This window comes from Neolamprologus brichardi, chromosome 5 (assembly GCF_056152115.1).
Source record: "Neolamprologus brichardi isolate AB-2024 chromosome 5, ASM5615211v1, whole genome shotgun sequence".
Classification (NCBI taxonomy): Eukaryota; Metazoa; Chordata; class Actinopteri; order Cichliformes; family Cichlidae; genus Neolamprologus; species Neolamprologus brichardi.
The window spans coordinates 6288711-6300000 of NC_142108.1; the positions used below are offsets into that span (position 1 = coordinate 6288711).

The window sequence follows — 11290 nt, forward strand, 5'->3', positions numbered from 1 at the left end:
ATTACTGTGTTCCATTCTAAGCTTTGCTGGACCACAAAGAAATTGTGTCTTTGCATTTTATATTTGCTTTGTTCAAATGTCTGTCAAACTCTTTTCCATGTGGGCTTGGTCTTATCAGGGGCTGTATGCACATTTCATCAACAGACAAAAAAAGTGTCCATCCTGCATGCACACCGCAGGAAGCGGAGTTTATTTTATATTGCATTAGTATATGCGTTTCAGTATAAGATCTAGAAAAAGACAATATAACACACAAAATATGATGTGCAATGGATCTGATGATTCCTATCGACTACGTGTAGTTGTTTCATACCGGCCTTGGTTTTGGTCCTGATATGCTTTTTATGTACGGCGCTTCCTCTGTGGAAATCATCAGAGATACAAACACGTTATCAATACTACACAAGCAGCACACACAGCCATAAAGGAAGAGCAGAGGAACTAAGATTTAAAGCGCCTTCACCTTTCGCACACGCTCCAGATGCCACAAATATTCATTACATTATTTATATCTGTAGATGACACGCTTAAATGGGATTTTAAACTCATGCCTGTACATATGTAACATCTAAGCCCCACACAAGCTCGTTCTCTCTGGACCAAAGAGGTGTGTCTTTTAAAAAAATGTTTGTCCCCCAACCCCTCCCACGGACTGTCTCGTAGCCCTAAACTTTGCTGGTAGTTAGAGAACTTTTTTAGTTGTAGCCATCAGCCTACAGTGAGGTCCAGCTGTGCACCACCTCCCACCTGGCTGCATACATTTTTCGGCTCTATAAGCTCACTGCACCCATCAGTCGTCGGTGGCGTCCACTCAGGTAGGTGACCGGTCGGCACTTTGCCTTCTGTTCTCATATTTTCACCCCAAACACCTGGTGTTAACCAGCTTGATTCGTTAAATACAGCCGGCTAGTTTTGTTGGTTAAGAATAATTGTGCATGTGAAACTTTCACTGGCGAGAATTACGATCATCTGAGGCAATTTATTGCTTGGCAGACTGTGAATTGTGGAGATACGAGAGGCGAGAACTTTGCATGAGGGCAACAGAGAATCTGTTTCCTTCTCTGTGAAAGTGACACTTTTTGTTTTCCGTTCATTATTTTCAATTGAATTTTCAATAATTACCACGAGTATATGTAACGGTAGAGATGAATTATAATATTAATTTAATTCGCCCACTGCACGAGCTCAGCTTGAAGTCGTTTATATCCAGATCAAAAACAAGTCGACTGCTTTACACGGTAGATATATGTTCAGTGTGTTTTAATGCAAGTAGCATAATGTCAATCTATTAACATTGGAGTTTAGGGGCATAACACTCAAGGTAATTAAGTGTGTTGTGATATGAGCAGCTGGGTGTGATTTTCAAATTATTTCATCTATCCCTCTGGGGTTGTTTCTTTTTTAGTTTTGTCTCTTTTGATCAGTCCTCCACAACGTGCCGCCTCACCCTGCTGTGTCGCTGCGCTTGTTGCGTTTCTCATCAAACAGATTTCTATTAATCAGATGAGATTAGTTTCATGTAGTATCAGTGGGGCTGGATATATTTAGCATTATAATAATGCTGTCTATCAGATTTTCTCAGAGTTTATCAGCCAGTATCAGTCTCTTCTCTTTCCTCTTCTCTTCCCTCTAAAGATACAGCGCTGGGAGAGGCCTCGTCCGCTGTTGTTATAATGCACGTTATGATGCCGTGGGATGTCGTCGCTGGTATTTTGGAGAAGAATTTGTCATTGATTCGACTTTTAAAGCAGTTTTCAGAAAGGGGCCTTCATCTCGAGCTCTAAAAATCTGCTCGAAATTTGCGTTTTTCTTTGATAAAAATTGAATCGCTCCCAAAAAATCAAAAACAAAAAGGGTTATTAATCACACAAATAAGTGAGAGTGTGACAGAGACTGCTGTTAACACTCTGACTTGAAAAGAAAAAAAATCTGCCAGCAAACACCAGTACACTTTGTGTGTGCTGCTGTGTTGTTTGTCCACACGGCCAGTCATCCCTAAGGGCACGTCTTTTGCATTCATCTAACTGGCACACCTATTGTAGTAGGGCCACTTGGTTAACCGTTTGGTCACTGGCTGTGTCGCTACATTTATAGACTCGTTTATTTTTAGTTTTTACTTTCAGCCGCAGTCAAATGAGGATCCTAGAAAAGGAAGTTTGAAAAAGCATGCTGTCGAGAGATCTTGTCCCTGATAACTTCAAGTTGCACTGGTTGTTGTGAAGAGAGAAGCTCGGTGATAATGCATCGGCTTCAATCAAAGTCGCGGCCTCTCTCGTTCTCATCTGAATTAAGAGAGCCGCAAACCTCCAGCGTGCGAGGAGTTTGGTGGCGTCTCTGTCAAGACATTTTGACGACATGTCTCCATAAAGACTGAGAGCCACACACCTAAAAACAAAGCCAATCGATGCTCGTGTCTTTATATTTATTTCAAACTGTGCTAACTGTAAAGACAAATGCATTAGTGTAAGGGTGTAGAGTGCAAAGAGTACATGAATGAATAATAAATGACTCGTGTAAAATGAGGCTTGTGCACAGCTTTGATCTTTTCATCCTGGGTTGGTGCATTTGACAGCAAAAACAATTTAGATTTCTCACTATACTCGCCACAGGCTGTTTTACCTGCCAACATGGAAGATTCATCAGAGCAGTCCCACTGGGTGTCTCCATCCCTGCTCAGCTCAGACCCCCTGGCCGCTTTCTCCTCTGATTCTGGCCTGTTGCCTCCGGGAGAAGAGGGTGAGACGTTCTTCACCGGCCAGGACACTGACTACACCAGCCTGCCCTCTTTCTTCTCCACCCCAAGCCTCAGCCGAGCGCCAGCTCCTTACCGACACGGCTCTGGTCAGTGCTTCAAAGCCACCGTCACCCAACAAATCCATCCTCTAGTTCGCCTTCTAAATTGTGATCTGACTCTTATTTCTTCTTTCCCTCTTTCCACAGTTCGACCAATGTTCAACTCACCGAGCCTGCTCAGCAACCTTCAGCTGCTGGATGGGCTGCCCAGCCACTCTCTGAGCTCGCCCTACAACCCCCCAGTCTCCACCTGGAGCAGCAGCCCTCTCACTAAGACGCCATTGCATTCGCACACCCCGACCTCCCTCTACACCCCTGGAGTGACCTCCTCTTTCACCACTCCCAGAGATGGATACTCGTCTCCGGGCAGAGAGGGCAGGGAGAGTCCCCGTCTTCAGGAGGCCCTCAAGGCAGAGCGCCTGAGCCCGCTTGGGGGGTCTGGGGCCAGCAGCAGCTTTCTCAACCTGACTCCTGCAGCTGGCAGCGTGTACACTCCATCATCCCACCCACACATGCTAAGCCCCTACAGCTCATACATGAGTGGCCCACAGGACTACAGCTCCGCTTCCCTCTACTCCAGCCCCGGGGCCTGGATCAACCCCTCGTACTCCCCTAAACTCCGTAACAAGATGAGGATATCCACTCCAGGTGAGGACATATTGACAGGTGCCTCTTTTTCTTTTCCCTGGGTGGACCATTTTGGCACAATATTCTATAAAATGAAAATGCTCTGAAAGTTCAGCCTTGACAGTTGGTGGCTGTTTTGGAAATTATCAGATTTTTCTCAGCAGATGCAGATTTCATGGAACTGTAGATGGTTACATTTACAAGAAATTTGAATAAACTTTCAACCCTTGTAGCTCTCCCAAAATAGAAATTCGAACATCTGTACTTCAACAACAACCGAGCATCTGCAAGTTCCAAAAACAAGAGAGAGAGAGAGTGTTGTGAAACTAAAACATTTTGTTCTATATTGAGTATAACAGTCTGCCCATTATATAATGTGTCACTGAGATCTTTGCACATGAAATAATATATTAAGAAACATTCATCGGTCATATGTTACACTCTGTAAGCTGTCATTATTTCTCTGAACAGAGGCCAGAGAGTGTGTCAACTGTGGAGCCACAGCTACCCCTCTGTGGCGCCGGGATGGTACAGGCCACTACCTGTGCAACGCCTGTGGACTGTACCACAAGATGAACGGCCAAAATAGACCTCTAATCCGACCCAAGAAGAGACTGGTATGACAGGCTGATACGGGCCTCTGTTGCCTCCTTTGTAAACCATCGAACAAATAATCCGTCGTTACCAGGGTCGTTTGAAAAGCTTGACTATATCCTTTTCTGTGTCTCAGATTGTCAGCAAGCGCGCAGGTACCCTCTGTGCCAACTGTCACACAAGCACAACAACGCTGTGGAGGCGCAACGCCAACGGGGAGCCTGTGTGTAATGCCTGCGGACTCTACTTTAAACTGCATAACGTGAGTCAGTCATTTCAGATAAATCCACAAACACCTGGCTAAATATTAAAAAAAATTAATTAATTTTTTTTTAAAATTTTCTTTCATTCCTCACTACAGGTTAACCGGCCTCTCACCATGAAGAAGGACGGAATTCAAACACGTAACAGAAAAGTCTCCAGCAAGAACAAGAAGAGCAAGAAGGCCGCCTTGTTGGAGCCGTACATGGAGGTGACTCAGCCGCCCTCCCTGGACGACAACGGTGGGCCCTTCTCCCTCGGCCCCGGGACTCTCCTCACCTACAGTCACTCGCCTCACCTCATGCCTACACCGTCCCCGCTCCATCCCTCTGCCAGCTTACCCTACACACACCACCTCAACTCTGGCATGGTGCCCACACTAGTGTGACATAACAGGACGGGCACCTGTGAATACTCAGACACGAGCCCGCTTCTTTGTATTGCCAGTTATTTGTACATATGTGTTGTTGGCTGTCATGCGAATGGAGTTTCCTGTGTATTTTACCTGCGTTTCATCCACATGTTGTGTTACTGTGCTGACTGGGCACTTGTGTGAAGTCCGATAAAATCACTCAGGTTTTGGCATATGTAAACACCCTAATAAGGGAATTCTCCCAGCTGTAAATACAAACACAAATCTGATTTACGGTATCTGTGTGACAATTTTTCTTTTATTATTCTTAAAGTAAAGCTATACCTTAGTTTTGTGCTTCAGGGGTCTGTTTTGTATTTGCATAATTCATATTACCATATTAAAACTCTAAAGAAAAAAAATGCGTGACTTATTCTGTTTGACTTATGAAGGCTTTTGTTTTAAGTAATTTGAATCCTCAGCTCTCTGAGCTAACCACAGCAAGGCCTGCTGTGGGAGGTTATTGTACTCCCCTGCCCTGGTATAATGGTGTCTTTGTGCTGGCAGTTCTCCACTTTGACAGTGTAATAGTACATAGCGGGTATGCAAATCGTCTTTTCCGCATAAGTGACAAACATTCAACTAAAGTGCACCACTTATGACTGCTTTTATATTTAGACGAGCTACAGAACAACTGGACGCACGAGGTCACGTTTGTACTTTTCATTACTCATCTCTGTTTGAATGTGCAGAAGGGGATTTTTGTTTCAATTTTACAGTTTTCCACTTTCATGTCAAAGGTCTCAAACTACAGAGAACGTGTTTAGAAATCAGAAGACAACAATACGTTTCATGACGTCGCTGCCGTTTGCGTGTTTTATTTTCGCCCATGTAGGCCAAAGAAAGCTGAGCACATGTAGATTGTGAGGTGAATTCTGCCTTTGTTCAGATAATTTAATGAAGTAGAAGAAAAAAAATTTTCTCACCAACATTGAAACTCTTACTTCAGTAAATGGATCAGGCTATTACCAGTCAAATTTACTTTAACAAAGTAAAGGCGAGATCACGGCTAGATTGACAAAATTGTAAAATATATTACAAAGGAATTAAAAGTGACTTGTGAACATTTAAGAAACAAGGGCTAGTTTGACTTTTACTTTTTCACTTTAAACTCTAACAGTGCGTGACATATTAAGGTGCCATTACGTTTTATTTTGAAAAACCCTAGAGGGACAGCATTCAAAGATGTGCTGTGTAAGAACATCTGTGATTGTGTTAACCAGCTGAATGCATTGTTATCTGAACAAACACAAAGCACTTAACACTCTAGGTGCACTGACTCCTCAGCCTCGTTTTTGGCTGACCTCTCTGTAGTTTCTGACCTTTGTGCTACAGCAAGTGAAGAAGCAGGAAATAAAAAAAAAAGAAATCCAGATAAACTAAAATGTAAATGCCTAAAATTATTTATAAGTACAAGGGTACATGCATTTACTTAAAACAGGCTTAAAGAATGATTTTTTTTATGTTGATATAATATTAATATTTTAATATTCAGACATTTGGAGCTGATTTGATTGTTTTTCTAGAGGAATATGGCTTAAAAAAACAAACAGGGCAGGCTGTTTGATAATGGACACATTGCCCAGCAGTATTGCCCTATTAGGGTTAAATTAGTACAAAAAGGCAAAGCTCTCTGGCACAATTTTACGACAAAACGCAAGATGCATATTGTTCTGTGCAAAGAAACACCTTGAATTCAGGGTCTTAACAGACTCTTGCCTCAACAGCTTATGTAAGAAACGCCTAATACTAGTGTATACATGTCTGTGTACTTTTTAGGCCGAGCAGCAGGGCTGGGGTTGCTCGCTCAGTACTGGGGGGTGGCTGATAAGTTATCACTGAGGCCACAGACCCCAAACCATCCACCTGCTGCTGGCACAGCCACTCCAACACTCCCTGTCAGTTAGTCATTGAGGGCCACAGTGTCTCTTTAGGTGTCAAAGACAAACACACATATCACTGTAATCATCTGAAGGTCCGGTAACTGGGTGTTGTAGGTGAATAGGTGCTGGGGTGTAGAAGAACAGTTTGGTTACAAAACCAGTGTGTCATGTTTGGGCCAAGTGAATCCTGTCATGTTTCATAATCTGCGAGTACGCTCGCAGAATGCTTCCCTCGAGACAAATCTATAAATTATCACCCACGTCGCCCACTGATTCGTGCACGCTTCACTGCAGACCTCGAGGAGAAATAAGATTTTCTTTTATGCATTCGGTTTCATGTCAGCGAGTACGGCCCTGTGAACATCTGGGCAAGTCACCTACTCATAACGCTGCATGACACGCACCACTGGGTGTATTGGTGATAAACCAAGTCTTTGACAGAATTTATCGATAGAAGCGTTTTTTGCTTGTTTTTTGTTCAACTCGATTAACAAATCCACAGTAGAAAAAATAATATGAAAAATGTTTCCTCCTAGTGCAGCTTCATTCATTAGCAGCCAACCGTTACAATACATAACCCAACTGAGTCCCCAAAGACCTTGATTATGGGAATACTTTGTGATAGTGCCCTGTGAAATTACGGAGCGAGATAAGGGTGGCTTTCTATTTGAATCCGTTTACAGCATCTACTCAAAGTTGACTCTAAACCACACTAAAGTGGAGACCAATCCGCAGTGCTCACCTCTGCAGGAGTTATCGTGAGCAAAACAAACACGAGACAAGTGTGGGGGGGGGAGGGGGAGACATGATCTTTTTCTTTTTAAAGGAATAAGATGATTTGGCAAGCACATCCATAATTTATACTCTTTTCCTCAACTGTCTGTATCTGCTGTTTATCTGCTGCAGCTGTCAGCTCTGCTCTGGGGAAATGGCAACAAATGACGGGGATAGATTAGCAACCACAGGCCTTCTCCAGTTCACTCACAAGGCCATCCGTTAGAGCCTTCTCTCTCCCGCTGCCTCACTGCTTGTCTCCTTTCCCATTCGTACTATCATTATATCATCCAGAGCTCGCAGAATAATCTTGTGAAAAGCTGTTCTAGCGTGGCAAGTGGGTGATTTAACTACTTGTTGTGGTGTGTGATCAGACAGATTAAACCCATTACTGGGAGAATTCACGTGTTCTCTGTGTCTAATTTGACTTTCTTGTGAGAAAACTGTGATGGAACAGCTTGCAAACACAACAGCTGTCATGTCTGAAATTACTTGTAACTGAAAGCAAAGTAGCACAGCTTAGTTTTAAGCATGCTCCTTTTGGAATATGTGGTACATTAGCACCCCCATGTGGAGAAAGTGCAACACTGCTGTTAAGCGAGGCTGTGCATGATGTAAAACTGTACACATCTTTACACTTCAAACTAGGACACAAAGACCTCCTCCCCCTGGGCCATTCAGACTGTAAAGCAATTCCACCCAACACCCCACCCACCCATCCACGCCACTGAGTAACCCTCATCATTCATGACACTCACACATGGATTCTATACTCATTTCATTGCACTACTTCCAAGCACTTTGCAACCCGTCCTCTAATGTGTATTTTTATTGTGTGCCTTCCTCCTGTTTTGTATATACTCCTCTTGTCTGTTATTTATTCTTGTTGCCCTACTATTTTTATTTCATGCATAGTTGGTGTGGAGCACCCACTGACTCAATAACTGCCCAGAAGCATTAGCAGAATATCTCCCTTGCATGTAGATCAGACCTTGGTATATAGCTTTGTGTACATGTTGATATGGTGACAAAGACATGTGGATTTTATATTTTCAAGAAGATTTTAATGCACATTGTGTAAAAGAATACATCTCATTTAATTCCAGCTTTTAAGATACTTCATATGGAGTCACGTCATTTGATTTGTGGCAGAACAATAGCAGCATAAGTGAAAGGGGAGGTTTACAAGACAGTAGCGAGCACTGCTACGATGTATGGTTTATAGACTGTGGCACTGACAAGAGAATGGAGAACAAGAACAAGGTGGAACTGGCAGAGCTGAAGAAGTTAATGTCACAGTGACAGCTCAGTTTGAAGGCAAAGTTGGAGAAACGAGGCTGAGAGGGTTTGGACGTGTGCGGGGGGGGGGGGGGGGGGGGGGGAATAGTGGACTTGGTGAACAAAGTATGGTTAATATGGAGCTGCCAGACAGAGGAAAAGAGGCAGACCACAGATGTAGTGAAGGGGACTTGCATGGGGTTGATGTGACAAGACTGTGCTAGGAGTAGGGCAAAATGGTAGCAGATAATCCAATCTGATCCCGTAGAGGAACAGCCAAAAAACACTGAATACAATCATGGATATGTAGCCTGTTGCACATGGATAATTTGGTATGGTTTAATTTTAGATACTAGTAAGAGATGGAAAAAGTTAATTTCACATGCATGTCTCTGGACTGTTGGAGGAAGTTGGTGTGTCCTAGAGAACTCAACACAGGCCTCTGCTAGAGCATGGATTTGATTTTTTTGGATAGCCTCTGCACTCCATACAGTTTACTCAGCAAAACTTTTCAAAACAGACTTAAAAACTCAAGAACAGTCAAAAGAAGCTGAGAATTACACATTAAAGGAGGGGGATACAACATAGAGTCTCAGTCATACATGTTGTTCCCTGAATAATACAGGAAAAAGAGAGCTTAGACTAGCTGAATCACTTTCACCGCCTTTTTATTAGGTTCATTTAAAGCATTTGCCCTCTGAACGGGCACATCAGCCACTAAACTGTTGTGCGTTTAAAAATAAAATAAAAACACATTGGTCAAAGCAAGGCGAGCAGGTAGTCTGTAACAGCTCACCAAGTTACACATTATGAATCCCACTACGGTCACTGCACATGTGGACTGGGCTTCCATGTAAACATTAACCGCTTCCCTCCCTCGGTTTAGCATTCCACAGGGTGTTCAGTGACAGCAGAGACGTAGCACCTTCACTGTTAATCTGTCATGAGCATGCCAACCAGCAGCCCTGTTACTAATGCCACTCCAACAAATAGCCATCTCTTCAGAGACTCCCCAGAGCTCCTTGTAGACATCCCTTTCCCAAATATCTCTGTAAAGCGGTCCTGGAAAAAAAGATTAGACAGTGTTTTAAATGACTTTTCCCACCCTTTAAAAGCCCAAAAGTTGCACACCTCATGTCAACTTCATCCCCTGCTGACTTACCCATCCTCCATTTCGTTGGATCCACAGACTAATGTGATCATCTAGATACGCAGTCATCCAGTCTGCAATGTCGGGTACCAGCTCACTCATATTGCTGTCAATACAGTCCAGACACATTGCAGAACCAAAGACAAACAGACCAATTATACGCCCCCAATTAATTCCATCCCTGAACAACTCCTCCATCACACTCTTGAAGCATTGCTGGGCTGTGTCTGGTGTGATGCAGAGGTGCGAAGCAACGTCCCTAAAAGACTGTGTGAACAGAAAACCAAACTGCTCCCCTGAGTCTAGAAGAGCTGATTTTAAAACCTCTATGCCATTGTACGCAGGCAGGGATTTGGCCAGGTCTCTCTCAGTCCTTTGGCCCCCATTGGTTGGCCTCAGAAGGGAAGTTGGGTGATTCTTCTGAGACAGTTTATAGCTTATAAAGAACTCCACCAGCTCTCGGTTACTGCACTGCATCTTCACTCTGGACCTCCTCTGCAGGGCCAGGCTAATCAAATGCCACGATCTCTCCTGCCAGTCATACCGGTGTATCATCTGGCACATTAGGCTTCACTTGGAGTGGCCACCTGGAAGCACAGACGGATATTGCAGTTAGCTTCATTCTTTTAAAAATTGAGCAACTCCTGCAACTGTGTTTTAGCATCCATCTCTATTGATTATAGTCTTTACTCTTCACCAATTGTAAAAAAAAAAAAAAAAGTAAACTTATGTATGAGGAAACAACTGCAACTGTGGCAGAAATTTGGAAAATAACGTTTCATGCGAGATAACCGCAGCTAACTAGTAGTTTTTCAAGCTTAGCCCTGAGCTGTTCACCAGCATCACTTCTATACCAGAGCCTCTGAATGCCAGCTAACCATCGCTGACAGCTCCAGCTAGGAAGTCGCACGCTTGGATTCTACCAGTTTTAGCTTCACGTGCTAACCAGCTGCCACACACTCCGCATGAAACGCAGCAAAATTAGAAAAAAAAAACGAAATCAATAAACAACCAAAAATTCTATTTAAGCCGTGAACATGTGGCGCCTCCACTCACCATTATACCTAGAGCTGCTAAAACCTTGTTCTCCGTTTGAGAAAGCAGCTATGAAGTTTTAAAAACTACTGCTGCGAATACTCCAGACAAACGCACCTTTCTGAAGCGTCACACTTTGTGGCCTGGGTAGGCGGTTGGACAGTTGTACGGTAGCAGCAGCCAGAAGTCCCACCCACTCATACAAAGCGACCAATCAAATAAGGAGACATTCCGGAAATTAGGAAGTCGCTGAAATTTCATTTAAAAACATGCAGCTGCATCTGTTGTGACACTGACACTCTGAATTATACGGAGTAGCACTTTACCTGGTAAGTTAAATGTTCGTGTTTAATGAATAGGGGCCTCTTATTGTAAAGTCTTCTCATTTTGGAGCACTGGGCAACTTATAAACAAATGTGTCATATTAGAAAAAACAGTATGCCCTAACGCTATCATGGAAGAGAAAGTGCGACTTCTGGTTGC

The 11290-nt window shown here is 43.4% G+C and overlaps 2 protein-coding genes across 4 annotated transcripts; one reads left to right on the forward strand and one right to left on the reverse strand.

Moving 5' to 3' along the window:
- The first annotated feature begins 697 nt into the window (after positions 1–697).
- gata1a (GATA binding protein 1a) lies at positions 698–5049 on the forward strand. Of its 2 annotated transcripts, none has more exons than XM_006784708.2 (6): positions 698–815; positions 2610–2841; positions 2941–3441; positions 3892–4037; positions 4151–4276; positions 4376–5049. In XM_006784708.2, exons 2-6 carry the CDS (start codon positions 2628–2630, stop codon positions 4661–4663), a joined length of 1275 nt encoding a protein of 424 aa, XP_006784771.1. In that variant the 5' UTR covers positions 698–815; positions 2610–2627; the 3' UTR covers positions 4664–5049. The 2 variants fall into 2 exon arrangements, with proteins under 2 accessions (XP_006784771.1, XP_006784772.1); XM_006784709.2 differs by lacking the exon at positions 698–815 and adding an exon at positions 1699–1707.
- Positions 5050–8386: 3337 nt separating this feature from the next.
- Positions 8387–10959, reverse strand: LOC102798100 (bcl-2-like protein 1). Of its 2 annotated transcripts, none has more exons than XM_087840566.1 (3): positions 10925–10959; positions 9785–10359; positions 8387–9684 (listed from the first exon to the last, which is right to left on the reverse strand). In XM_087840566.1, the coding sequence occupies exons 2-3, from the start codon at positions 10334–10336 to the stop codon at positions 9556–9558; spliced, it is 681 nt and encodes a 226-aa protein (XP_087696692.1). In that variant the 5' UTR covers positions 10337–10359; positions 10925–10959; the 3' UTR covers positions 8387–9555. The 2 variants fall into 2 exon arrangements, with proteins under 2 accessions (XP_087696692.1, XP_006784769.1); XM_006784706.3 differs by having other exon boundaries at positions 10829–10959.
- Positions 10960–11290: the final 331 nt, after the last annotated feature.